Here is a 27590-nt window from a genome sequence, read left to right as displayed (position 1 = left end):
TAATTAAATTTTATTAATTTTAATTTATCTAATTATATTTAATAATTTTATAAATTTATTAATTAATAATATATTATATCAATTTAATAATATAAAGAATAATAAGGAATATTCTCAGTTTATTCAAACTCATGTTTTTATATATTTATTATTATAGATTATATATGACAAGATGTGTGTTGTGGATGGTCAGATTACGCGAACTGATGCTGTTTATGTAAATCAGACGGTGTAAAAGTTCTGATGGAGAATTATCAGGGGGCGATGGCGTGTAATAGCTGGAGTTTGCTTTGCTGCTGGTCTCAAAACAATTTGGCAATTTGGCTTCGGGTATTTCGGGTTTTATTGTGTGTTTTTTAGTTGCATTATTAAGAGGCGTCGGTTGGATTTAATTTATTTTTAATTATGGGTTGGAATTGCTTTGATTTGATTATCGAAGGTTTACCAAACCAAACTCTGGATGAGTAAATTTCGTTACCTACATTTATTTATTTTATTAGTGGACAAATTGCAACTCAATCAATTCTAAATTATTTGGGTACAGTTTGGCTTTCAATTTAAAAATAAAAATAAGAAAAGAAGATTTTATTTTCTAGCGGCTTAGGCAGCATCAGCTTCAGCTGGCAGCTGGCTGGCTGGCTGGCGTTGTCAAATGTCAAAACGGAGAAGGAATCAATTGCGTTGGGAATGAAAGAGAAAGGGCAGACCTTACCTCACCAAATTCCAAGACCTTTCTATCTATAACGGTCCGACTCAGAAAGTCAATTCATTCATTTAAAAATCAACACCCCCTGCTTATCAAATGCCATCATAAATAATACTCCAAATACTGTAATGCTGAAATCCATATTAAGATGTGGTTTGAGTTTATATATAAACCAAAATACACATTCATACTCAGCCAACCTTCAAATAAAAATATGAAAATCTCAAACATTCATAATCTACTCTCAAAAACTAAAACCACATAAGTAGGCTCACCAAAGAGAAATAAGAACCGCCATAACCATCAATCCAAACAGCTGCTGCTGCTGCTGCTGCACTGCACAATCATTTCTTCATACTTTTTATGGAGAAGCCTGCTGAAATTTCTCTTATGCTTCATTGCAAAATCAAGCCACAAGAATAAAACCTGTTAACAAATAATAATAATAATACCATTTTTAGGAACTTGCACTGTAACTGAGAGAAAAAGAAGATTAGTTTCTCTGATATACATACCGCACATTTAAATAAAGGAATGCCACCCGTCAAGCCACAATAATATTCTTAAAACTGAATGTAGCGTGATGAGGCATTTGTCATACACAACTCTGCCAGAATGAGAGAGGTTTAGGTTTAGAATGAATGAATGAAGGGATCTATATAAACTGCATTGTTACTAAAGATTTTCATTTTTCTTTTTGATCAAGTAGAGCATTAGTCAACCATGATTTACCTACAATATCCAGGAATAAATTGCAGCCCAAAGTTGTGCAAGTCAAAAGCTGGACGTCAGAAAGGGACTAGAATAAGGTCTGCACCACCAAGTAATCCACAAAATAAGAAATTTCAAACATCCACAAAGATAGAAAAAGCTTTCTTTGCAAAACTTTTACTTATACCAGTTTACTGGGGCAGGCTCCATCTTTAAATAAGTAAATCACTTGCTAAAGCTCATCTCTGAATATCTGCATGGAAATGAAGGATAAATAAATAAATTCACTTACATATAGCAGATGATAGAAACAAAGAGAATTTTGTTGACCCAGTCCATAGAAACAGCTTAAGAGTTTCAACTTGCCTGCGAGGCTGCTTAGTAGGGTTATTTTGTCGTTGGCCAAGTTCATCACTCACAAGCTCTGCATAGGAGTCAACTTGTTTAACAACCAAAACATAAGAAACCAGACAGGTCTATGTTCAGAACTTCCCTTACCTGGTCTTTGAGAAGGCTTCCATTCATTATTTGGTTTTTTAGAAATGTTTTCTTTGCTGAAAAAGGAAATTTAAATTTATTGAAAAACGATCAGCAAGTAACAAAAACTACATGTGATACTTTGTAAATAGAAAAAACATAACCAGTTACACTGTCAGTCATCTTAGATTTCATTAGTTATTTTGCCTCACTCTCCCTCACATAAACACAGGACACCCCAAGTATATAGAAACGAAAAAAGTCTGAGATATAGCCCTTAACGTCAATTATATAAACATCCATCTACCAGGGAGCAAGACTTTTTATCATCAAACAATCTACCAATAGAAACATTGCAATATGAAAGGAAACATCAGTGACCATTACAAAGATAAAATAACCACTAAAGCTTCCTTTAAAACATCTTTGAGCAATTATTATCTGTTTTGAACTTAACCTCTGTAAAATGCCAATAGTTCCATGTAAACTAACAATATTATCATCCTCCAAATGACCCAGCATTTCACACCAAAAGGATTGATGAGGTTTCTATAAAGATGAAGATATAGGTAGACTGAATAAACAAAACCCTGCACATAGCTAAAAAACACATTCAACTGAACTTAAACATGTCTAAATCCTGACTTCAGGGGTTATCTTGCAAGGGCTTTCCAACAAGATGCTATTATTGAAGACTGATAACAAAAAGGCAAATTTTGAATGCTACAAGTTTCTAAGACTAATGACAAAGTTCATATTTTCTTTCCCACTCTGGCAAGTAGAAGGAAACAAAGACAACAAAGGCTATTTGAATCAAGCAGGTTGCCGAAACCAAAACCGTGATATTAACCTTGAGGATCCCATTGAAGATGTCTGCCCTGATGGACGAGCATTATAAGCCCCACCGACTGCAATATAAGGTGGACAATATGTTGGCCCTAATGCCCCAGCAGCACCAGTGAGTACAGGTAGCCTAAACGAGAAAATGAAAATAAACACTGCATTTAGCTTAAACAGATGAATAAATTAAAATAACAAAAAAGTGAATAAGCTATCAAGAGAGATTTAGAATTGCATTGATCGTCAAAAAATGTCCATGCTCAGTGTCATTCCCGCATTTGCCTTTCACTACTGCCAAAAAGTGCAGGAAATTGGAGAGTAGCCACAAAAGGCTTATCTGGTAGCTATGGGGAGTCTGATACACTGATTGATAATTCCAAGTTATGTTTTATTATGGGGATGTAACTTCCTCCATAACAAAATCAATTGGCCAGTTCAAGAGCTGACTAAGACATCACCCTCATTCTCCAAGGACACCAGATGTAATCCACACAAGTAACTTTCCTACAGAAAAAGATTTACTGTACCATGTCATTTCTGAATTTCTTGTTCCAAGTTGTGGCTGGGCAACATATCCTGGAAATGCCATGCCAACAGCAGGAACACTAAGGCCACCAGAGTGCTGGCCCCCAAATTGCATTACTGCATGCCAACCATTCAGGAGGAAAAAAAAATGAAAAAATTGAGGTCAAAAAAGTTTTACCAGGAATTAAGAAAGCAGAGAACGGCCCATAGAATAATAGAAGTGATCCTAAGCAACTATGTAGATAAAAGCTATTCCCAAACACCACATAGTATCAATTCCAAATACAAATGAACTCAAACAAACTCCAACCTCCAACCACCCCAGAAAAAAGCATATCCCTAATCAAAACAAACTGTGTTCAAGGAATTATATATCCATCTGATCTTAGACAAAAGGCAACTAAAAAAATGTTCAGATGAAAACTACCTCTTATATTTACTAAAACATTTAATGTAATCCATAGAAATTTCAGAAAATTGGGATTTGGTGCCCGGGAATTAGTATGCACTTTTCCAGGTAAGGCAATTTTCTCCATTACAAATTTTACCTTCTATGGTAGATATGTTATCCAGAAAAAATTGAAGGTTAAAAACAAATGAAAAGCTTTACCAGGCAAAAAGGCAGGAAAGTTTTGATCACCATGGCTGATAGACATATTCCCTGTAGCTCCAATAATCTGAGCTCCACCATACAGATAAGAGCCCCTTCCAGCTCCTTGAAGATTGCTTTTTCCCTTGTTCACCAATGCACCCTCAGGTTTACTTGTTTCTGAAGATTCAACCTCTCCAGATTCATAGGAACTGACTGACATAGCTGTCTTTGGTGGAGAGGCAGCTTGAGACCCAATACTAGGATGCTGGCCTAACTGCTGAGTAGCTGCTTGTACAGAAGAGTGAGCCCTGCCTTGAGCAGGAATTCTCTGAACAGCATTGACCTGCACTGGTGGAGAAACTCTGTTGACTTGGTTATGATGTGGAGCTGGCTGATAAGCCTTGGGTCCTGGGTTAGCTATGACTCTACCCTGTACCCTGGATTGAGAGGGTTGACTAGTATTACCCAATGAAGATCCAGTAGGCAGCATTTGCATGTTGGCCAGAGGCTTCACAGAAGCCGATGTGGTGGAATCATCTATGTAAAGCTTTGCCATGCCTAGAGGATCAAGTACATTTTTCCCACGTAATGAATTGGATTGAAATAGAGAAAATTTCTCATCTGTAACAGAGGGGCGAAGATCCCTGCTGACACTTCCAGCTTGAGCATCCTTCCTCTGAGTCAAAGAAATGTCTTTCTTGGAAGACCCTGATGGATAAAAGGGTGGGGACGCAGAACTCAAACTTGATGCAAAAATATGTTTCTTAGAAGGAATTGATACAGTGTCTGCATTTGTTGCAGTTGTGGAAGCTCTACTTGAATTGGCTTGTGAAGTTTTCTCAATAGGCTTCCAAGAACTGAATTATTTAAATCATTCAATGTCATGCAAACTTAGTTTTAGCAGGAAGATATGGAAAACGAAAGAAAACAAATGCCATAGTAATGCTCACGGTTTGTTCAGCACTGGAGATGCCTGACAGCCATTTTTCATAGTAGGCTCGTATCTCTTAGGTCCTCTTCCTCTCACAGCCTTCGGAGCCTGGTTCTGATTGTAGTTTTTCCCGAATGCTTTGGACCTACTTCCTGTAGAATAACCATGATCTTGAACCGCATTCTTACTACGAGCACGATATCTACCTCTAGAAGATCTTCTTCCCTGAATGCAGAAGAAAAAACATATCAATATAGGGAAAAAATATCAAATGAGATTAAGAAAAGAAATACTGTTCAAGCAACCAAAAAAATAAGAAGCTCTAATCATGCAAGTTGAATATGTATGAAACCATTACCTCTTTATAATGCTTTCCTTGCAAAGTCATCTCCTCAAACTTGTCATGTCCCCATTTCCTATCATCCTTGGATTCCCACAATTTTCTTCCACCACGCATTTGCCTAAAACATACAAATCTGATTACACAACTCAAGACATTTATAATAACTTGAATGGAAGAAAAAGGAGAACCTAAGAATTGTAAAGAAAAACCAAAATACAAAATGAGGATTGAACCCATTAGAGCACAATACTATATCATAGCTAGTCTTTACACACACGCAAACACCCATATAACAATGATAAATGCACTAGAAACTATGGATATAAATAAAGATTTGGAGCCAAAAATAAGCCTACCATTGTTACTATTTTGTATGATTGTCACGGTATTGACAGTATAGATGAAAAGCATGTTTAGAATTATAACTTACTTTTCCCTTCTTATAAGCAAACAAAGTCGAGGATAAGTAATCATAACTCATAAGCACTTATAATGTCATCAAATACCAATGTTCCATTCTTGACCTATCAGATTACATTTGCTCTTATGTTGGGCCAGTCAAATATTTTACAATAAAGGTCCTGATCGACTAGCTTATGCCTGGATCAAATCTGGTAGCTTTAAAAGGTCCTAAAATGAATAAAAAGTGGCACAAAAGAAAAAGAAAACTCCTGAATAAAATATGAAAGCATCTGGAATGTAGGTCTACTCATTTAACATTAAACTAGATCATTATCACATTTCACGTCTTCACTGCTCATACCAATCCCAACTGTTAAAATTACGTACTTAAATTTATCAAGTCATAAATGTGTAGATGAGCAAGTAAGCTAAGCTCTCATGTTCATTACAACCTTATAATTCCTTATACCAGAAGGATCATGGAATGATTCAAGGTTCACGATAACAAAACATAAAACAGCTGCATGTAGAGCATGGGCATCATAGGGTCAAAAATCTAATAAGCACATTTGTTGCCTAAATGAACACGCTCAAAAGTAATAAAAAAAAATCATTTCTACTATCTTCAAGGAGAAGTACATGGTGTGACAAGTGAGCATTCCAGTTTCAACCATGACATGTAAAGAAAAAAAGAAAGCTAAAATAGGCATAAATAATTAGTCCTATAGAAACGCACCATATACTTTTCTATAAATTGCTAATTAATTACTCGAACAGTTAACAAACATTATAAATTAGCATAGCAATTACCACCCAGAAAAGCAACGAAAGCAAAAAAACAAAACTGAATACCTATGACGACCGCCAACATTGTCTCGAAATCTATCATCGTGCATATAAAACGCCCCAGCAGTTGGCACAACAAATGGCTCATTCTCCTTCTTTTCGTCTTCATCTTCCTCTCCCACATGATTATTACCATTACTAATCTCCACTCCCTCATCCACATTCCTATTCCTATTCCCATTATCCATCACTGCTGCTCCTCCAGTTCTCTCAGCATTCCCTTGCACTTCCCTTCTTCTCATTACTTCTTCTATCTCCTCCTCATCAACATCCTCTTCCTCCACTCCATCATAATTTTCTTCTTCCTGCTCTTCTTCTGAGTACAATTCTTCTTCTTCGTCATCGTAATCTGCAGCACCGCCCTGACTGTCGGATTCATCGGAATGAATCACGGCCCTCGGATTCATCCTCACTGCATTATTATTATCCACTTCCCCTTCGCCTTCCTCATCATCACTGGCAGCCTTTCTCCTCTGCATGGTCAGCGAACACTTCACCTCCTCTGGATCACTATAGTACTCCACCTCATCTTCTCCCGTCGTAGCCATCACTTCCACAGGAACCAAAGTCGCTAAAACTCCAAAAAAATTATTACGAAGAAAAAAGACGCATTCAAAACCAATCGCCTAAACACTCCAAGAGAATCAGAACCCTAAGAGCCTTGAAATTGAAAGAACAAAAATTATTTGATTCTTAAATTATAAATTTCGTTGGAGAGGTCGCGGTTTTTAGAAAGAAGGAGCTTTTTGGATAAAATTGAAGGGAGATTGGGGGTCGTGGATTGATTACGTGGAAAGCATAAGGGTATTTTAGGAAATTCGAGAGTTTGATTCTGATACGGTCGTAAGATCTCCTACGGAATATCGAGTGTTGGCTGGAGGTTGAATCTTTAAGGGAGTTTCATGGCTGATGACCAATGGCGTGTCGCCACGTTTTCATATGGAATTTAGATTCCTTCCACTTTAGTTATAAAGTTTGCATTTTTCTCCAATTCTTTCACCCGAATAAATAGGTGTTCAAAACAAATATCTTAATTTATTGTAAAACTAAAACAAATTATAGTAAAGTATAAGAAACAAAAATTTAAGGACAATTTTTTTTTATGCAATAAATCTATATATCCGAGTTTCAATTATCATAAATTACAAATATATAATTTATCAATTAATTAAACAATCTTATAAATCCTTTTGAGATTACAAGAGTGTAATTTTGTAACCCTCTATTATTATCAATTGATTTATTACATTTTCTTTTGAATGTCTATCAAACCAAAAATATGTCCAATTAAAATTTTGTTAGACAATATCTCAGTGAGTTAAAAAAAATTAAGGAAAGAGTCGATTTAATATTAGCTTAATTAGCCTGGATATTGTTGTCGATACAGGAAGACATGAGTTCTAGTGCATTGAAACACATTATACTCCTATTTATGAATTAGAGAGGGAACATGAATAGTTTTAAGTATTGTATATAAAAAAATCTTTTTCTTGAAATCTCTCTTCTGAAAATTTTTTATTCAAGAATGAAATTTTATTGGAACTATCCAATTTATCATTCGAAACTATATCATATTCCAAATATAATTAAATAGGATGAATTGAGATTAAAAAAAAAAGATTATACAATAATTTTAACTTCTATTATAAGCTACCTCACTAAAATTTTTTACTAAAAAACCTCAAAGAAAGAATAGAAAAAGAATATACCATATTTTAGACTCTCCCAGTAACAACGTCACTTGATATCTTAAGTTTAGACACATCTCAATTTCGTAAATCAACCTTTCAAATGTTGAAGTTAGTAATGCTTCCGTGAACAAGTCTGTAACTTTTCTATCATTTCTCTTCTCATGGCAAAATAATTCAATGTGTCTTGTACTTTGGACCTTTAACTATCGACACGTGGCAATTTCCAGAAAAAAGTCTGACATTTAAAACCTAAGGGCTTGCTAACAAATTGACCATTTTATTTATGAAAGCAAAAAAAAAAAGGGGCGGACAAAAAACGATGGGACATTCCTTGAAACAAAACAAAACATTTAATATCCATCAGAAAAAGTGTGACTGATAAACAAAACACAAAAAAATTAAATCAAGTTTCATAACCTTTGATCTGTAATCCCTAACCATTCCCTTTCCCCTTTTTCCTTCAATCTGAAATCCATTGTCATTCCCATTCCTTCTCATGCTCTTGATTTTTTTTCCAACCAATCTAACACCAGATAACTAAGATTCACTACTGTTGCATTAGGAAAAATGTTCCAATGAAAAAAGAACCCATTTTGCATGTTATTCATTTCGAAATATCCCACCTTTATTGATCTTTCAGTGTTTTGATTATTGAAAAATCTCGTATTTTGGTCGAACTATATTTCCATCTATCGAACATTTGATCAGTTCACCACTGAACCGTACTTTCAAGTTGCTAAAAACCCACCTTCAAGTGAAATACATATTCATATTTCGAGAAAACCTTACTGAAGTGAAACCCTGCTTTCCTTATATTATGGTAAGACCCTATTTTCGTTATGGATATGCGATCAAGTTTCGTATTATTTTGGTAAAAAACCTAATTTGTTCCTTCTTTTTTACAGTGGTTTTGTCTGTTCAAGGTTATTGAAAAAAGAGTATAGTGGGTTTGTAAGTGTACATAGGGATATAGACAAATTAGGCCCCTTTAATTTATAAAATCTGCTACTTATTTATGCAAAAAAATAATGGACTTCTAATCAAATGTTGTGGATGATGCATGTGTAATATTTAATTTAATTGTTAAAATATTTTCTTTTGGTGTGTTTATGTGTTTATTTAATTGTTAAAATATGAATCTATTTGTTTATGAATACCGGTGTGTTAATTTAATTATTAAAATATTTTATTCTGATAAAATGTTGTGGATGATGCTTGTAATGGATTGTGCAGTTTGAGATGGCCTTCACAAAACTCATGCATTTAGGTGATACATTTGTTGATAACCCTAAGGTAGATTATATAGGTGGGGTTGTTGAAGTGTGGGATGTATCCCTGATTATTTGTGACATGGAGATCTGTGTGAGTTGGTTATAGAGTCACGGTGCAGGGGTGTTAAAAATTTGTATTATTTAACACCAAGGAGTAGTTTAGATGTTGGTTTAGTTCTGTGTTTGGGATAATAACTCTTTTAATCACATGTAGATGTGTGAATAAGCGAGAGGTCAGCAGGGGGAGCTTGCAGCATCAGCTTGCACACGCTAAAGGGAGTTTGCGGTTTCAGCCCGTGCATACACAAGGAGTACATGTGTCCAATATGCCCGAGGCTCGCTTAAAATGTCAGTCCCATGAATAGTAGAGTCAAATCATGAACAGTGGAGTCAAGTTATGAACAATGATAACATGTATAAATACTGAATTGTCCCCTTCAATGGAAATGAGTTGCGAGCTCCTCCTGTTGACCTCTTGCTACATGCCTCGCTCACGTTCCTCTGGCAGAGTCTATCCGAGTTGCGGGTAGATGACCCAGATCTTATTTGGGTTTCGGGTTTGTGATCCTTAGCGTATAACAACATTAATGAGAATAGCGAGGGTGTAGATCCAAATTGTGAGGGACGTGAGGAATTTCTTAGAGAGTGCAAGGGGGTTGAAGAAGCTGAAGGTAGTGATGATGATCCATTAGAAAATGTTGAGTAGGCTAGTGACAAAGATGATGAGGAGTTGCAGGAGATTAACAATCTCTTTAGAAGTTTTACGGATAATGTAGAAGATAGAGATGTTAGGCAACGTGACATCCCAATTGAGGTAGTTTTCGATGACCTTATTTTAGAAATTAATGAAAGAAGGGCATATGTTAAAACAACCATAGTAGGTGAGTCTAGTGGGGTTGGGAGTGCAACAGATTACTTAGAATCCTTAGATCTAGTGAGTAGTGAGATTGATGAGGATGGAGAGGTTGTCTTGAAGAAGTCAAAGAAGTGTTATTTTGACCTTACTGATCTAATGCCTCATTTTCAGTTAGGTTTGATTCTTGAGAGTCCAAAACAGTTCAAGTCAACATTGAATAGGTATGCAATTGCTAAGAGATTTGATTTTAAGTTAGCTAAGAATGAGAAAGACAAAACTAAGGCTGTTTGCAAAAGGGGGTTCTCCTTTTTATAGTTTATGCTGGGGTAGATTCAAAGGATGAGCTTTTTAACATTCAGGCCATTAGAAATCATCATACTTGCTCAATAACTTTTAAGAATTCTCGAGCATTATAAGGTTTTGGCAGAACATTTTTTACCTAAACTTAGAATTATATCATATTTAAAACTGATCAAGATGGTGAAACTTGCTAAGGAAGAACTAAAGGTTGATGTGTCCTTGGGGATTTGTAGGAGAGCTAGGGACTTAGCAAATGAACAAATTAGTGAGAGGTATAAGTATGAGTTTAAGGAGGGCAAGTTTTGATAGGGCTATAGATTTAATGGTTGACAGACCTTCTTTTAATCATAGGCCTAGATTTAACAGGTTTTATGTTTGTTTTAGTAGTATGTAAAAGGGGTTTAAAGAGTGTTGTTGGCCTTTTGTGAGTTTGGATGGGTGCTTTCTAATGGGAATGTTAAAAGGTGAGTTATTGGTTGTTGTGGGAAGGGATGCTAACAATCAAATTTACCTTATTGTATGGGCATTGGTGGAGAGTGAAACAAAACATTCTTAGGGATAGATTTTAGAGAATCTAAGAAAGGATCTCCATATGATGAATGGTGAAAGATTTACCATTATGAGTGACTTGCATTAAATCTGATTTTTTTCTATTAATTGAGGGCTTAATTGAAGCAGTTGGCCTATAAATCCACAAAATGAGCACAAATTCTGTGTTAGGCATTGGTTTGCCATTTGGAAAAGAGTTCTCAAAAGTTTAGAGCTGCACAAGTATTTTTGGAGCTGCAGCAAGGTAACATCAGAAGCTGAATTTCAGAAAATGGCATCTGCACTGGGTAAGGTGAAAAGGCAAGCACTGTTAGATATATTGAAGAAAAAGCCTATACATTAAGGTGAGGCATTTTTCTCAGCTAGAAACCTATGTGATTCTGTAGACAATAATATAGCATAAGCCTTTAATACTAGGTTAAGACAAGCTAGAAAAATGTTTATAATTTCCATGTTTGAGGAAATTAGACATTATGTTATGCACCACTTGTTGGGAACAAATTTTGGCCTGTTACAAACATGGGCATTATTGACCCTCTACTACAAAGGAAGCTACCAGGCAAGCCAAAAAAAAGAGTGCTAGGAGAGGGTAAATGTAGTGGAACCAACTTGTCTAGAAAAGGGAGGATAAGATCCAAAATATGTTTTATGTTGGGACTTCTAATCAAGTGTTTTTTTCAAGATTGATAATAATGGCAATATTGGTGAACTAGTACCCAAAGGCCCTACTTAGTCTGAAATTGAGGTACATTTAATTGTTTTTCCTTTTATAGTACTCTTTCATAATCTTCAAGAGCAACACAACCAACATCTGCAGTAACACAAACAACTCCAACAACAGCTTCACCTGTAGCTCCACAACCACCAATTATAGCAGCTCGTTTTTCAACATGAACCTATATAGCAACACCACCAACAACTCATGTACAAACACCTATAGCAGGACCACCAATTGCTTAAACAACCCCGACCAATTCAACCACCTAATAAAATATCAAAAAGGGGGAGAAAAATCATGGAGGGCATGGGGGTTTATGTCAATTTGAGTAATGGTGTAACAACTCGTTTTTAGTGGTGTCAAAAACAGTGATTTTGGGACCATGATTTCGACGAGCGAATTAATGTTTTTAATGTTCATTTAAAGTCTTTAAGATTATATTAGGGTTGTCTAGAATTCTTGTTAAGAAATTTTAAGGTTTAAATAGTTAAGTAAAAAAGACTAAATTGAAAAAAGTGTAAAAATTTATTTCTATTAATTGAATGAGTCAATTAGTTATGAAAGGTGAATAAGTGAACTTAAAGGAAATTATTATTGGACATTCATGGACAAATGTTTGTTACTTGTTAATTAAAACAATTAAGGGTAAAATGATAATATGATAATTAAAAATAAACAAAACAAAAAAAAGGAAGTTATCATCTTCCTAGGTCACCACCTAATTTTAAAGGAGAAAGAAACTCACCATTGTAGAAGCTTGATTCGTCTAGATAGTTTCACCTTGCATGGTATGTAATTTTCACTTGTTCTTGGTAATTTGTGTTTTTGTTATCGTATTAGATTAATCTAGCTAGCCTAAAATCAATTTTTAAAATTATTAAAAGCTGGACTTGTCATGATTGAGTTTGAATGTGTTTTGATTTTAGTTGATAGATTATTAAATTTTATTGTTAAATAAACATGTTTTGTTAAGTGATTTTAAGGTCTAGGGATTAATTTGTTAAAAAAGTAAAATTTATTGGTAAAAATGTGAAATTGTGATAAATATAGGCTGTTAGTGAACCCTATGAAAATCAGTTAGCATGAAATTTTATTAATTGTAAGTTTCGTGTTTAGGGATTAAATTGCATAAAAGTTAAATTATTAGAGGTAATTTTGTAATTTCACATTAAAGTGGGTTATAAGCTCGAATTAATGATATTAAACTATTTGAATGATTTAATTGAATGAAAATATTATTTAGATCAAGAAAAGAACTAATTGGACTTGAACCAAGGAAAAGCAAAAGTCTCGGATTAGTTTTTGACTTTGTTGTAACAACCGTTGTGATTGAGGTAAATTCGTATGAGTCATAAACTTATTAATTTGTTTTCGAATTGTATGTTATTTAATGTTATGTTAGATATGATTTAAGTTGGTAATATTACGATGTTTTGGATATTTGATGGTTTAACAGTCTCGGTTTTAAATGTTGGTCTTGGATGTCCTACTGATTGTTGGGGTCTTGCATTTGATGTGAATTCTTTACAACTAGTGCGAGCATTATTGAAAAGGTTACAATTAAATGAAAAGACACTTTGTGTAAGCGTTTCCCGAGTATTAAATTTTGTTTAATATGGTTCAATGGGCAATTTAAGTTAAATGAAAAGGTACGTATATGAAAGGAGCCATGATATTAAGCATGAGAAATGAGCTACGATGTTGAGTATATAAAATGGGCAGTATGATATGTGAAATTATGTTGAAAAGAGAATCTAATGATATGTGATAGATGGTTTGTATATTGAAATATATTTAATGAAATGTTCTATGCATTGGTTGAAGTTATATGCTCATTATTCACCTACTAACTTCGTGGAGTTTTTGTGTATAGGATTGAAATGTATGCATTTACTTTAATGATTGAATTAATGCTTGAATGGCTATAAATAAAATATGCGGTAAGTTTAAATTTACATTATACAAGCTTACTAAGCACTAGTTGTTTATGTAGTTGTTTTCTCTATCTTGTAAATTATCGGGAAGCTCAATGGGTTGGAACCTTGTCGGAGCTCTATAACACTATTAGTCAACCATTTTGATAATTATGGTTATTTTGGCTATGGTTATAAATTATATGTATAGGGCTTATATGTAATAGGAGTTTTTTATTATACTATTTGGCCAATGTGATGTGGTTATGTCTCTTGCATATAGGTTTTGTTTTGACTTGTAATTGCACAAGTATGTTTATGTCTCTTTGTCACTTTTACAAGGCATTGTAAATATATGGCTTATGACTTATTCATATGAGATTGAATTGGTTTAATGATGTGTGAATATGGTGATGTATGTTTAGGTTATAATGTAGCTTTGAATGAATTGAATTGATGTGTGATTTGATGTGCCTTTTGATGGCATATTGGTTTAGTATAGAATGAATGAATATTTAGCATGTTTTTGATGTTTTGAAATATGTTTGAACATGTGAATGTTCGTAGAATTGGTGTGAAAATATTGGAATGGCTTGTTTTAGGGGTAATATGTGTTTCACACGGCCTGAGACACAAGCTGTTACACGGCCACCCTATACGGCTGTGTGTTATTATTGTTTTTAGGTGCAGGTTTCACATGGTCTAAGACACAGCTTGCGACACGGTCGTGTATCTTAAGTCAATATGTAACATGGTCTGACAAACGGTCTATGACACGGTCGTGTGACCCAACATCGAATGCATATAGGGCTTGCGACACAACCGTGTGATCCTATTTTGAATATACACACGGGATAGGACACGGTTGTGTGTCCAAGCTTCGAACGTCTACAAGGTCTGGGCTATGTCATATGGGCCGTGTGACTCGTATTTTTCAAAATTTCATGTTTTTCCAAATTTTTCTATTTTGCTTCAAATTTACCCTTAATTGTTTCCAAGTTAATTTTTAAGGCTCGAATGTGTTTGTTTACTATGATTAAATTAAGTCGTTAATTATTAATATTAAGATATATAATTGTTTCTATTTTGATGTTAAATGTTCTAATTTGTACGGTAATATTTCGTAACCTTAATCTGGTGATGAAGACAGGTTTTGGGTGTTATAAATGGTCTTAAAAATTTAAATGTGAGGGAATTTATCCATTTTAAATAACTTTTGGTAAATAGATATAAAACATTTATTTGTTTATTTGTTTATGCAACCTGGAATGAAGAGTCAGAAAATATAGTGTTACTCGAGAAGGACTAGGCCTCCAATGCCAGTTACATACTCTCTTATTTCCCTTGCCTATAAGAATTAAGGGAATACTTATTGACTTTGGAAAGGAAATGATCTAATAGAGGGGTTCATGTTGCTCCTAACACACGAGAGCAATATTGGGACAAAGAAACAAAAGAAAAGTGACTGTGACATGCGTACGAACTTCGAGCAGAGATTTAGCACTAAACATCAAGAATTAAAAGCAATTTGATTGCAATTGAAATTTTAGTTTAATATTTATTAGTGTTACAATGAAACATTTAAGAGTATTTCAAAGATCGAATTCAAAAAAATCAGATGATAAGGTAAATGATAATGATCAAGCATGCAATTAAGAAGCCTAGTTAGTTAATTACTAAGTATTATATTATGACAATTCATCATTGAAGGTTAATTAAGCTACACTACGATTCAAAGGACTAAATTGAATAACATTTAAAAGTGAAACAAATATCAATTCAACGAGATAAAGTGGTTAATTGACATTCATGTTGCTAGTTAATTCTTAGATTAGGGATTTAAATTGCTCAAACTTCTAATTGGTTAAATTTTATCTTCCGGTTATCATTTTATTCAATTAGACAATTTAGTTTGATTTATTTTCGATCTCAGTAAACAAAATCGGGACAATCAAATTGGTAAACAATAGAATCTCCTCTCGATCTCACCTATTTAATTGTGCACTTTGAGGCATTGATATTAGATTTTGAAATTTATTCGATTTAATTTTTCAAAAATTAGCCATTTAACATTTTAATCAATCAACCATCATAAAAGTTAATTCTTACTCATCACCAAAATACAAATACCAGTCAATTTTATGATTAAATGTTTATCAAATAACCACAAAAGGCAAAGTTTAGAAAGTGCTAATTCTAAAATCCAAGTACCAGTTCAACTCAATACAGTACAATGGATCAATACATATTGACGAGTAGAAAAATATTTTCAATTCAAGTCAATTTGACAACTAGTGTTAGAGATCTTAGAGGAGAGTTGTTTGAATTTTGATTTGCAAATTTATGATATCTAAAGTCATTTTATGAAAAAAAATTGAACCGTAAAAGAGAATAAAGATAATTTTCAATTGGTACAGACAATGTAAAAAATAACATCAATTTTAACAACCTAGTGACTTCTTTTCAAAATTAAGTTACCAAAACGATGTTTTTAGATATTTTATCCAAAATATAAAATTTTAAATTTTAATATTAAAGTTGATGAATAGTTGAACTACGAAAAGAAAGAAGCAACTCCAAAATTCTGGCATCCAAAATAAACAAGTGAAAAGAAGTGAGCTGGGCATGTTAATTTAATTTTTAAATTATGTGGCTTGAAAACAGGTAATTTTTTAAGAACTTGGTTACGGAACCGCCCAGTTCCAAGTTAAAAATGACACTCCTCATTCAGCAAACCATACTTAATTTTTACGATCAAATTTCCAGTCAAAAAGTGGCAAAACATTGTTCTGCATTTTGGGTTCCACTTCCTATAATAACAGTTGATTGTTGAGGAGAAATTGTAAGAACAATTAAATATTACGCCTTTTATGTAGATGTTTTTAACAGTACAACTTTCGTATGGAGAACCAAAAATTAAAAGAAAAAAATAAATCCCTACTACCCAAACAGTTGAATCATTCATGCCTCCACAGGGAAATAAAATACTACTAGTAGTAGTAGTAGTAATAGTATCTAAACTTCAAACAACATAAAAATGGGCTGCAATTGGGTAATTATCATCACTAATTCTCGAATTCTTTCTACATTCACAATGGCACATCGGACAAATTTTTTTTAGGACAATGCCTCAAAAGAATATTATATATATGCTAAAGATTAAAACATGCAACTAAAATCATAGTTCCAAAGCTAACCAAATACTTGTATATGCCTTCCCCATGCCCAAAATCAATGTTCTCAGTGGCTCCAAACCACCAGGTATGCAAGATGATCAGACCTTATAGATCAAAATCTGCTGGTTATATACACAGTTAAAACAATGACGATGATAATGCTAACTGCACTTTTTGAGTAAATTATTATTTTGTATCTCTATTCTAGCAAAACTTGAAATCTGAAAATACAATTTTTTATCCTATTGAAGCACTCTATTTAGATTTATTTGGGAAGGAACAAATAACCGAAGGTGCATGCACTCTTTTAAAGGGCCATTCTAACCAGAAAACCTACAAAGGCTTTCTCCTTCAAGATATAATAAGAATATCGGTTTCTCACCTTAAATAAATGCTGAGTAGAGCTCGAAATGAATGTCTTCATGGGACCTAGTGATCTGGTGTTAGCACTGCCAACAGCACAAGAGAATGATAAAAATGTTAGAATCAAGGCACGATATAGCAAAAGAACTGCCAAAACAGCGTATATAATAATAAAATCAAAGATTCATATTAATGTTCTATGGTATACAGGATACTATTATTAATTTGATGTTAGAATGCACTAAACTGCTACAGAGTATAAGAGGGATTGGAGGCCAATAAATGTACATCATATTAGTCAATATCAAGAGGCGTCAAATTAATTTGATCTTTGCCTAAGTTTGGGAAACAAATCGGTTAATATGGAAAAGAAAGGTGCAGTTAGTAATATCATAATTTTGCAAAAGTATAAGGTGCATTTAGCAACCATCAAAAAACATGTGCCCAACTCCAAATAGCAAAACAGACTAAAACAAGTCAGGAATACTGTTTAATGTTCAGCTGGCGGTACAAAGTGTTACAATTAGTGGTGTGATAGAAGAAATCATAGAAACAAAGTTAGAGAAGCCCAAAAGGTAAAGGGGTTAGAATGACGTTTTAGAATCAATTAATCACCAGAGACAAAATTTCGATTTTCACACTGCCCCAACCAATAGCTTTTAGGCTGACCGGGATCCTTCATTATTCGTACCCCACTCTTCTTCAGGCTCGTTACCATTGACAAGTACTGCACCATCATTAGAATCAGCATCCACAACAACAGCCTCCTCTTGGCTACCCTCTTCTCCATTCTGCTCTGAAATCTGATTACATCCATTTGGTTCTGCAGACTGAAGTCCACAAATAAAAGATAAAAACAGTAAAATCAGACTGGAATCCTGAACCACTCAGGGCAGTTCCTACATTTAATATGCTGCCGACTTAAAATAGAAACATGTACATATTGATTATATACCTCATGGTAAAGATCACCATTTTCAAGTGGCTCCTCATCCTCTACTTGCATGTTTCTGAAAGCTTCCACAAGTGTCATCTGTGATCTATCAGCATGGTTCAAATAGCCCGATGCAGGAGGATAAACATCCCTACAAAACAATAAAAAATTGATAGCATATCCATCTAAGACAAAAAAATAGGATGCACCAACAAGGCTTTGCAACCAAAGCAAGAGGTAGAAGAAAATCATAGATCAACCAAGAAGGCCAAACCACTGGAATCTGAAGATGATTTGTCCAAAGAGATCATATAAAAGTGATAACAATAAATAGCAGTGAGGTATACTGTTTGACAAAATTAACTAGCGAAATAGTAACCAATAACAACTAACACTAACTGACAGAAAGGATTCCTGTTCGATACCTTGTTTCTGCCAGTTTAGACTCAACAGAAAGAGAAAGCTCCCAATCCTCAAACAAGTTAGGATACTCTCCAGGATCAGCCAAAGATTCAGCAGCTTTGGGATTAACCTGCAAACAATGTAAAAAAAACTTCAAATCATTTTGCAATTTATAGCATTAATAAATTTAATAATATAGTCAGTTTTGACTTTTAAGTATAATTATAGAAACATGCAAGTCCAACTGATTCATGTTGCAAGAGTACAAAGAAATTAAATATCATGACACTTAAGTAGAAGCAGGAAGATACTAAAATGCTGCACCAACAATGACTTATCAAGCCAATCTTTTCCAGAAAAATGCCGTGTTATATAATAACATTAACCATCAACTTGAACAAAAGAGAAAGATATCAAACTACACTAGTTTATATCTGGGATAAAAAAGAGGGGGAAAGTAGATATGTTGACAAGTTGAGACACATGCATAACTCATGAACAACAAGCTTAGAGAGTAAGAAGTATATAGCTTTTATATCATTGATTATATAAACGTGATATTTTCAAATCTAGTAAACTATTCAGAAAATCAATCAAGCAGAACTGAATCTAACAAAAGTTTAAGATAAAACTAACCCAACTCGAGAAGAAGAAAGCAGGATAAGGAACACCAGAAATACAATGGGAACTAACCTTGTAGAGGTCTTTTCTCCAAATTGTCACTATCTCTGAAACCTTGCTTGGAAGATAAGATCGAGCCATAAGAGCAGCCTCTGGTATCCGATTGCTGCAAAAGGAATACTTCAATATATCATGACTACCGAGACATATGGCAGTCTATTTTCTTCAGGTACATGATAAATAATTACCTTTCCACTAAAAGCTGAAGGCAATCCTCCAATTTACCCAACATGAATAAACAAAGGAAAGCAACATTGTTCTTCCCCTGCTCTTTGGAAAGGGATGCCAGTCTTGATATTCCTTCGGCATCGCCCAAAGAGGAATAAAGCAGCAATAAGCCACTCAGGTCCATTGCATGCTTCATGCATTCCTCAGCCATTGCTAGCTGCAATGACAATGGAGAAGTTTAACGTAACTAAAGGAAATGAAGGAAAACTAACAACATATATGACATTTTTATGTCCATTGGGCTACATTAAGACAAACAGCATGTTATACAATTCCAAATCTACATCAGAAAATTGTAATGTACATCTGGCATTGAAGAAGATGCAAAGCAAACCTAAGGCCATCTTATAATTCATTTATCAATTAAATACCAAGTCATAGCTCACATCAACTGAGAAATAATAATTAAAAGGGAAGCTGTACCTTTCTACATCCTTAAGAGATATTCATTCAAGAGCAAACACATTGAACATTTTCAAATTGTGATTTGCAACCACGTCATGAAACTAGTAGAGAATCAAAAGCTACTAAATAAGGGTGATAGGAGAAAGACAATCGTAACAGAGTGAAATGGCACAGGAAAAAAGTTGGCAAATTAGAGAACACACAACACCTTTCCAGTGGACAAAGCCAGTTTTCCCAACTGTTTCCATTTAGACTCACTCTGAACTTCTGCGGCAATTTCCTGCACAATTGAGCATGAATCTCCAGTGACGATAGAAATTTCTTAAAGATACAATTAAAGCTCAACATAAAATCAAATATATAACTCAAAATATTCAAGCAAAGAAAAGATTTAAGAAGTACTTCCATCCCCAAACCAATTAAATAACTCTTACCTTAGCAATCTCTAGTTTACCAAGCTGTATGGCAAGCTCAAATCTGTAATCAGGGTCTGTAGCTACTACTAGTGCATCCTCTACCATGCCTCGTGATTCCAGGAAATGAGCCACACTATCAATCAACCAAACCACAGATTAAATCCAAAAAGCATCTCAAAAATCACAACTTAAATAAGGGGAAATTGAATATAACAATTTTAAAAATAAATAGCGTTCAGGGAAAAGGAATGCCCAAAGGGTAAAGGGACTAGCTTTAGATTAAGTTACTTATGGCGACAGATTAGAGTTGGAATTTGGAGTTTCTCAACACATTCAAATATGATAGAGATATTACCAAAGATGAAGACAAATTTTCACCCACAAGGGGCAAAAATATTCAGCATGAGATGGCTAATCAAGAACCCAGAAAAATGACACATAGGAATAAGTGAAAAGAATGGGAAGGGAGAAAAAGTAAATTCTATACCTGCAGCCCAATTTGGAACAGTTGAAGAATACTGGAAACATAACCATCTATATTCTTTGAAAATGGAAGGAAAATATATTGAGGTGTATGCATACCTATTATGGTGCTCTTTGGGAATAGAAGGTAAAATTTCATTGGCCATTTCCAAGTCTCCACGCATCACAAGAGTCTTGTACTCAATCAGGCTGAGAAGTAATGTGTATCCCATAACACTGTACAATATGACACAAATGAGTGAAGATAGACATTAAAAATGCCTTTTCAAAGCAAAACAAACATGCAATTTTATATAAAAATTAGCAATCACTAGCCAACTTACTTGAACTCTTTGTCTATCAGATATACCCGACTTTGGCTAGCAAGATATCCCAACAAGTACATTGGACGATCCAAATGAAACATTGTCGTTACCTAAAATCATTAAATCATCAAAGTGAAACCATCAAAACCTACAAAACCCAATGCATCTAAATGTATGGAACAATTTCAACCCAAGGATAAACATATAACAAATACCTCTCCACCGACACAGTAATTAAGCCTCCAAGAAGAGTTGTTGTAAATGAAACAGTCCCCAACCCAAATGCCGGTCCTGACACGTTCATTGGTTTCATGAAGTAGTTCAAATGCATCCTCAACTCCTTCTTCATCAACCGGTCTTCCACTATCTAAGTAAGATTGAACTACATCTCGCTGCATCATGAAATTATCAAAATTCATTACCACATAACTGTAAGAAATTGTTCATTCAACAAAGGAAGCATCCGCTGGTTTTGCTGATCTAATAAGCAGATTACATAAAGGAGACTTACATTGTACTTCAGGATATAAAAAGATGTCTCACTAGCGATTGCCACCAAGTCACCACTATCAGCCCAGTAGAGATTCTGACATGTTCAGTAAAACAAAAAACACATTTAGGATGCATGGTGGCTAAGAAGCAAATGGAGCATGTAGAGCTATTTTAGCTTACTTTCACAGTAACATCAATTCGACGAATCAACCTGCATTCAGTCCAATCGTAAAAACAAATAAAATCATTGGAGCACATTGCCAGTAGAGTGCCCCCAAAAATACGCTCAGCAGAGAAGGTTGGCCGGACACTCCTCTTTTCCTGGAAGTTTAAATCTTTGTCAATACCACTACATTGTAAATATGGAACTTGAATATAGCATTAGATAAAATTCCTTAACAAATAGAACAACATTATATACATAATAAGATATTAATCATATAATTATATACAGTCCTACATTAGCAAGTCAATTTGTTCAAAGTTTAAATTTCCTTGAAAAATGAAATCCCTTTCCCCAACCAAAATTTTATTCATCCAGTTAAGCCCAGCTCTCCGGCAGCAATAGATCTGTTGCTTATATCATATATCTTTCAACAACAGAAAACAAAGTCTGCAAGCACACTAACTTTTTTATATGAAAAAAAATACTTTCTAAGGTAAGAAACCATCTACATGAAAAGTTAGTACAAACCTGGAAACTTTTGCTGAAAATCTTAATCTTTGATGTGCTTTCTCTAACAGCATACTCACCATCAGCTGACCAAACACATTCTAACGCAGAACCAAATGACCTATTTCTCCAAGCCAAAGCTGTATATATAATGTACTCACCATCTCCACATACAACAACAAACCTCCCATTTGGGTTATGCTTTAAGCTCTGAAAAAAACAAGATAAAGGGTAAAAGATTACGCGTAGACATATACAAATACAGCTCACAAAAAAATTAATCAAAATATTTTAGTAGTGGTCCTTAAAATTATGCACAAATTCATTAAATGATGCTAGAAAGCATCAACTCACTTGAGGGTACAGATCACAGGTCCCCAATTCCTTAACAGCTAAGGGCAATCTTTCTCCATCAGTACCCTAAGAACCAGAGAAAAAAATGAAAGAAAATAAAAATTTACACCATCATCTTAAGGTGAAAAATGCAATATTAAAGGTCACACCATGAGTGCAGAAAGAAATATTTTTATGACAAATACACTACCTCAAAATCTGCTCCTACACTCTTAATATTCACAGTTTGAATTTCATTTTGCTTAGCCCATATGATTTTCCCACTGTTGTCCATACTTGCTACAGGTACTTCACGGCCAATTTTCACCATAATAGTTCCTTCGTCATACCCAATCACAATCCTGTAAGAAGAAAACAGCAAGAGTTTTATCCTGACATGAAAACTAATCAAGATCTCAGTTCAGAAACCCAATATCATCAATTTGCATGCAGAAAGAAACATCCAACTAAAGAAGTCAGGTCAAGCAACCTAAAACAATGATGGTTATAATTGATTTCTCACATTCTTTTGAAGAGAGTTTTTAGCTTATTTATCACATTGTTTCAGCAAATAGACATACTCTAAAATAAGCGACGAGCTGTTCTAGCATTTAATGGCCAAAATATTCGTCCTAGTATTTAAGTATAAATAACCTAGAAAAAAAGTTAAAACCTGAAAAATGGAATAAATATATTACTGTTACATGATTTAACCAAAAGAAATTACCTCCGTGAACCTTTCATATATCCGATTGCCCAAACTCTCTCAAGACCATAATTCAATGTATTTTCTAGCCTGAAAACAAATGAATTGTTTAAAAAGGTCAATAAGTTGAACAACATAAGGATACCATCGTGTACGTCAAAGACTATTAAGATCAACATATCTTAGGCAAACACTAATGTATCATGCAAGTTAAAAATATTAATGGTGAAGCACCAAAGTGGCTCCAGACCATGGATTTCTACATCTATCTTAGGATTAGACTGGTCCAGAGGCCACGTGGCCCAGAATTTCATATTTTGCTTAGCCATGCTTGTTCTGGTATGGTTCCAAAACCCAAATTTCTGTTAAATATAATAATAAAATATTGAAAATATTTTATATTGATATTTATATATTTTAATAACTGAATCCAATATATTTTCAAGCCCAAAATACAATTTCATTCCCCAGGGCTTGGCCCTCGGACATGTTTACTCAAGATGCTCATCCCAACATTTTTCTATGATAAAAAAGCATAGTCATGCTTTAACCAATGCAAGAATGAGACATGAAATTGAAAACAGAGGTGGAATCTTGAATTGTTATGCAGAAACAGAACTGGATAATGTTAGTCTCCCTACAAAAAATATGGGCACTGGAAATCAGAAGGGGTGGGCATGCCAAAGCAGAAATATTCCTACCTATAAGTGGTAGCATGCCAGATACGAACTGTCCCATCCTCAGAACCAGTGATAATAATGGGAAGGTCAGGATGGAAACAAACAGCAGAAACATTGTGCGTGTGGCCTTCCAATGTCTGAACACAACTCTTTGTCTGGTAGTCCCATACCTGCAGCCATGTAATGTATCTGAGAATAGTTCCTCAAGATTTATTTATGATCAAAAGATAACAGAATAAAAATAGCAGCTGTAAAGTGTATACCTTAGCAGTGTGGTCATCAGAACCGGTGATCAGATAGGGCTTATCACCTCCTGTAAAGTAATCAACACAATTTACACCTTTCTGATGGGCATCCAGAGTAAAATTTGGGTCGGGAGAGCCAAGGTTCCAAATCTAGAAATTTCAAAGAGAGCCAAGACTGATTTAGCAAAGGTTATATCAAATGAAGTAAGAAATAAAATGGAAAAAAAAATACAAACAGAAAGGTGTCCTTTGTACCTTTATAGTACGGTCAAGAGATGCACTAGCAAAAGTATTAGTGTCCTTGGGATTAAAGGTCACTTGCATGACATAATGGGAATGTCCCTCAAATATCTGAGTACACACCCAACCCTTATCCCAATCCCAAAGCTTAATGAGCATATCATCAGATGAAGACAACACATAAGGAAGAGTAGGATGGACAGCGACACATCTAATGTAATCGGTATGTGCCTCAAATACTTTGACCTTATCCATTGTGTTGTAATTGTATACTCGAATAACCATGTCATCAGCTCCAGCAACAACCCATTGTTTGCGTGCAACGAACTTGGCTGACCTAACTGCAGATGGGAAATGTCAACTTCAGAGAATGGTAATAACTTCATCATGATGAAAACAGACGGAAAAATAGCATCAGTAGACACAGATGAATCACTGAAAACAAATGAATACATACCTGGCAACTCAGTGACTTCAAATGACTTAGCCATGGTCTGTACACCAAGGACAGATAAGTTAACTCTAAAAGATAGGTAAAATTCCAAACAATTCAAATTCTACATATAATGACTGGGAAGTTTTTAAAAAAAAAAAAAAAGAAGCCTACTACTGATTCAATAATATGTTAAGAAATCAAAACCTTAAACCAAATAAATTCCATGAAAATAATAATAATTTCTAGACTTATATTATGAAGTAATTATATCAACGTGCAAAAAAATTTATTGTTCATTGAAGAAACAAAAAGAAAAAGATACAAAAATATGTTCCACAGATAAAGGATAAGCCATATACGTAGAGAGCTAAAAAGATCCATGTTCCCATTTTCCATGGATTTAAACAGAGTTTTATGCCAGTAGCCCTACATACAATATAGCACCCATAGATGAGACTAAGGATGATAGTTTAATCATAAACATAACTAGAAGAGCACTATACAGTCCAATGATTTTAGGTTAAGCTCCAATGTATGGAGTGAAATTCAATTATAATTAGAAATTGAAAAAAGGAAAAAGGAGTCAAATAACAGTTAAGAAGTTTGTAAAAGGGACCTATTTCATCAATGAGTCTCAAAGTTCAATTACTCCTAAGCAGGAGTCAAAGGGGACTCTACTCATAAGACTAGAGTGAGTGAAGTGATTGGAGAAGTGCCAAAAGATGCTCCATAATTGTAAGATAATACCAGTACCAAGTCAAAAGTCATAACAACAGGATACTAGCAATATATCCACAAGATGAGTCAGAATAAAATGAAGAAAACAAATAACCATAAAAGAAGTGATGGAATAAAAAATGGAATTTTTCATAATGATGACAGAGTCAATCCGAGTGTCACACAGCAGGCCTAAAGTTGCTTTAACATAAAAGAAATTCTCAAGCCAAGTAAAGAGAGAGGTATGTTTTTATAACACATTTGTTGGTGTGATAACTAAGAATATTATTATTACTATTATTATTTTGTAAATAAGAATTAAGTACCTTCTAAATCTTTCAAAAAGAAAAAAGCGTTGGAGTAATCAGAAAGGACAAAACCAGTATGTATTAAGGCTTACTTAAACTAATTGAGTTCTATGAATGTTTTCTATAGAAAAATAACCATCTAAATACTCCAATCATAATTTCTTGCATAGCATCCCACAACACCCATGTAAGTGCACTGTGACAGATGGTGGAAAAAATGTTTCAGAGTAACAAAAGATAAAGCCCTATTATGAACTTTTCGAAATAGCTTCTTTCCATCATTACTTCAAAATATAGTTACGACAAGCATTAAAGAGAAGCAAACAGGTTAGTTATTTATTTTATATACTAACTGAAATCATCATGTATATCCATTTATTCAACCATTTTTTCAGATTCTGGCAATGCACTAACATGTAACACGTCAAACCTTCCAGTTTTGGCAATCAATAAAACTCTCATACCTGTGACTGGTAGTTCCAGATGCACACAGTTCCAGAATACAAACTTGCTAGAATCCTGCAAAAAGATTTATAATAGATCACATTTATTCTTCAAGCTTGAAAAGGCCAAAATTCAAATAAATGGGAAACCGAATAAAGAGTAGCAATTACCATGGTTCTGTTGGATGGAGATCTACGGATTTTACTCTCTCTGATCTTTGAGCAAGTTTTCTCTGATCCAAACATCACAATTAAGAACATTACTTACACATTTGCAAAACATTCACACAAAAACAATAAGAAGATCTATCCCGCACATAAAACTGAAGTGAAATGAAATTGATTACACATACCTTAATTTCGAGTCTGAGAGGCTGTAGAAAAGAAAAAAACACGCAATTAGTAAACTGAACAAAGGTCTTAAATCAAACTCATTGGACGAAGTAGGAAAGAAATCAAAACTGGAATTGCAACATTCATAATGAACGAGTCAAATAAGGAAAAAAAAACAAATTCACTCGGCAGATCTCAACTATATTCAAATCCCTAACACTCCAGCTTGGCTGAATAGTACTGAAATGAGAACAACAAAGGGCGACGTAGAAAGGCGGTATAACTGGGGCAAAACATAACTGAAAAACCTTCCCATTTCTGTTTCCATAAATTAAAGAGAAGATTGGAACTGGGAAAGCAAGCAAAGGGGGAATTGAATCAGATCCAATGCGGAACGAAACAGATCAAAAAATTAACTAACCATTTTCGAAGACTAATTAAAGAAGAAGCCTGGATCGAGACCGTGGTTTTAACAGAGAAAGAGGTGTTCTTTGATTGGTGCAATGTAAAAATAATAGAGACAGAGAGCTCGCCCCTGTTTCGTGCGTTTTAGCGTAAAAATATGAATTAGAAAAGGGACGAGACGCTTTGGAGTTAAAAGGGATAGATTATTTACGGAAGTGCCACTCCCCGCTTTTTCTTTTTTCCTTTAAACAAAAAAAAGAGGCACCAAATGGTATTACTATACTCATTCAATGAAATGTCATTAGAAAGGACGTGGCTAAAACTGAAAGAATCAAATTTTGCATTGCTCATTGCCTGCAACAAACTTGAAGCTCACTGCTGAAGATAAGGCATCTCATTTGGATAATGCTGTGCATGCATTTTAGTTGAATCTTGTTAAGAATTCTTAAAAGGCTTTTGTTTAAACAAAGATAATAGAAAACTTGAAGACCTAAAACAGGAAATTTCCAGCAATT

General features: G+C 34.3%; 2 protein-coding genes and 1 long non-coding RNA gene across 13 annotated transcripts; 1 reads left to right on the top strand and 2 right to left on the bottom strand.

Annotated features, from left to right (window-relative positions):
- Nucleotides 1-827: 827 nt before the first annotated feature.
- LOC107913934 (protein MLN51 homolog) lies at nt 828-7142 on the bottom strand. 5 transcript variants are annotated; one of them, XM_041103030.1, is made up of 13 exons: nt 6380-7142; nt 5141-5243; nt 4802-5007; nt 4317-4708; nt 3870-4199; nt 3262-3376; nt 2745-2867; nt 1916-1971; nt 1784-1841; nt 1605-1670; nt 1439-1517; nt 1222-1313; nt 828-1132 (listed from the first exon to the last, which is right to left on the bottom strand). In XM_041103030.1, the coding sequence occupies exons 1-10, from the start codon at nt 6919-6921 to the stop codon at nt 1643-1645; spliced, it is 1953 nt and encodes a 650-aa protein (XP_040958964.1). In that variant the 5' UTR covers nt 6922-7142; the 3' UTR covers nt 828-1132; nt 1222-1313; nt 1439-1517; nt 1605-1642. The 5 variants fall into 5 exon arrangements, with proteins under 5 accessions (XP_040958964.1, XP_016698091.1, XP_016698092.1 ...); XM_016842602.2 differs by having other exon boundaries at nt 3870-4708; nt 6380-7141; XM_016842603.2 differs by having other exon boundaries at nt 828-1099; nt 3870-4708; nt 6380-7141.
- Nucleotides 7143-8400: 1258 nt separating this feature from the next.
- Nucleotides 8401-14755, top strand: LOC121222367 (uncharacterized). The gene is made up of 2 exons (XR_005919604.1): nt 8401-8884; nt 8970-14755. It is a non-coding gene; the product is annotated as an uncharacterized lncRNA (long non-coding RNA).
- A 1759-nt stretch (nt 14756-16514) lies between these two features.
- On the bottom strand, nt 16515-27250 carry LOC107913935 (coatomer subunit beta'-2). 7 transcript variants are annotated; one of them, XR_005919602.1, is made up of 26 exons: nt 27092-27250; nt 26691-26711; nt 26509-26570; nt 26359-26413; nt 24891-24927; nt 24449-24774; nt 24212-24343; nt 23970-24118; nt 23290-23358; nt 22774-22924; nt 22584-22649; nt 22251-22439; nt 21737-21877; nt 21576-21650; nt 21280-21456; nt 21083-21174; nt 20859-20975; nt 20295-20409; nt 20069-20140; nt 19416-19612; nt 19240-19333; nt 18570-18676; nt 18166-18295; nt 17805-18040; nt 17230-17296; nt 16515-16966 (listed from the first exon to the last, which is right to left on the bottom strand). XR_005919602.1 is itself a non-coding variant. In XM_016842608.2 (26 exons), exons 1-25 carry the CDS (start codon nt 27092-27094, stop codon nt 17277-17279), a joined length of 2736 nt encoding a protein of 911 aa, XP_016698097.1. In that variant the 5' UTR covers nt 27095-27250; the 3' UTR covers nt 16515-16966; nt 17230-17276. The 7 variants fall into 7 exon arrangements, 4 of the variants coding, with proteins under 4 accessions (XP_016698097.1, XP_016698098.1, XP_040958962.1 ...); XM_016842608.2 differs by having other exon boundaries at nt 17902-18040; XM_016842609.2 differs by having other exon boundaries at nt 16515-16951; nt 17902-18040.
- Between the last annotated feature and the right edge of the window lie 340 nt (nt 27251-27590).

This window comes from Gossypium hirsutum, chromosome D10, assembly GCF_007990345.1.
Source record: "Gossypium hirsutum isolate 1008001.06 chromosome D10, Gossypium_hirsutum_v2.1, whole genome shotgun sequence".
Lineage (NCBI taxonomy): Eukaryota > Viridiplantae > Streptophyta > Magnoliopsida > Malvales > Malvaceae > Gossypium > Gossypium hirsutum.
The sequence above is the reverse complement of the archived record's forward strand: the minus strand, read 5'-3'. Positions and strand labels throughout refer to the sequence as shown.

What these genes read in the sequence shown, in the direction of transcription:
- LOC107913934 (XM_016842602.2), bottom strand. Translation starts at nt 6,921, where the DNA reads ATGGCTACGACGGGAGAAGATGAGGTGGAGTACTATAGTGATCCAGAG. An exon ending in AGAAATTCAGAAATGACATG is followed by an intron (nt 2,868 to 3,261) that starts GTACAGTAAATC and finishes TTTCTCGTTTAG; the next exon opens with GCTACCTGTACTCACTGGTG. An exon ending in CCTACTAAGCAGCCTCGCAG is followed by an intron (nt 1,671 to 1,783) that starts GCAAGTTGAAAC and finishes ATTTCCATGCAG; the next exon opens with ATATTCAGAGATGAGCTTTA.
- LOC107913935 (XM_016842607.2), bottom strand. An exon ending in CTCTCAGACTCGAAATTAAG is followed by an intron (nt 26,571 to 26,690) that starts GTATGTGTAATC and finishes TGTTTGGATCAG; the next exon opens with AGAAAACTTGCTCAAAGATC. An exon ending in ATTACTGTGTCGGTGGAGAG is followed by an intron (nt 21,175 to 21,279) that starts GTATTTGTTATA and finishes TAATGATTTTAG; the next exon opens with GTAACGACAATGTTTCATTT.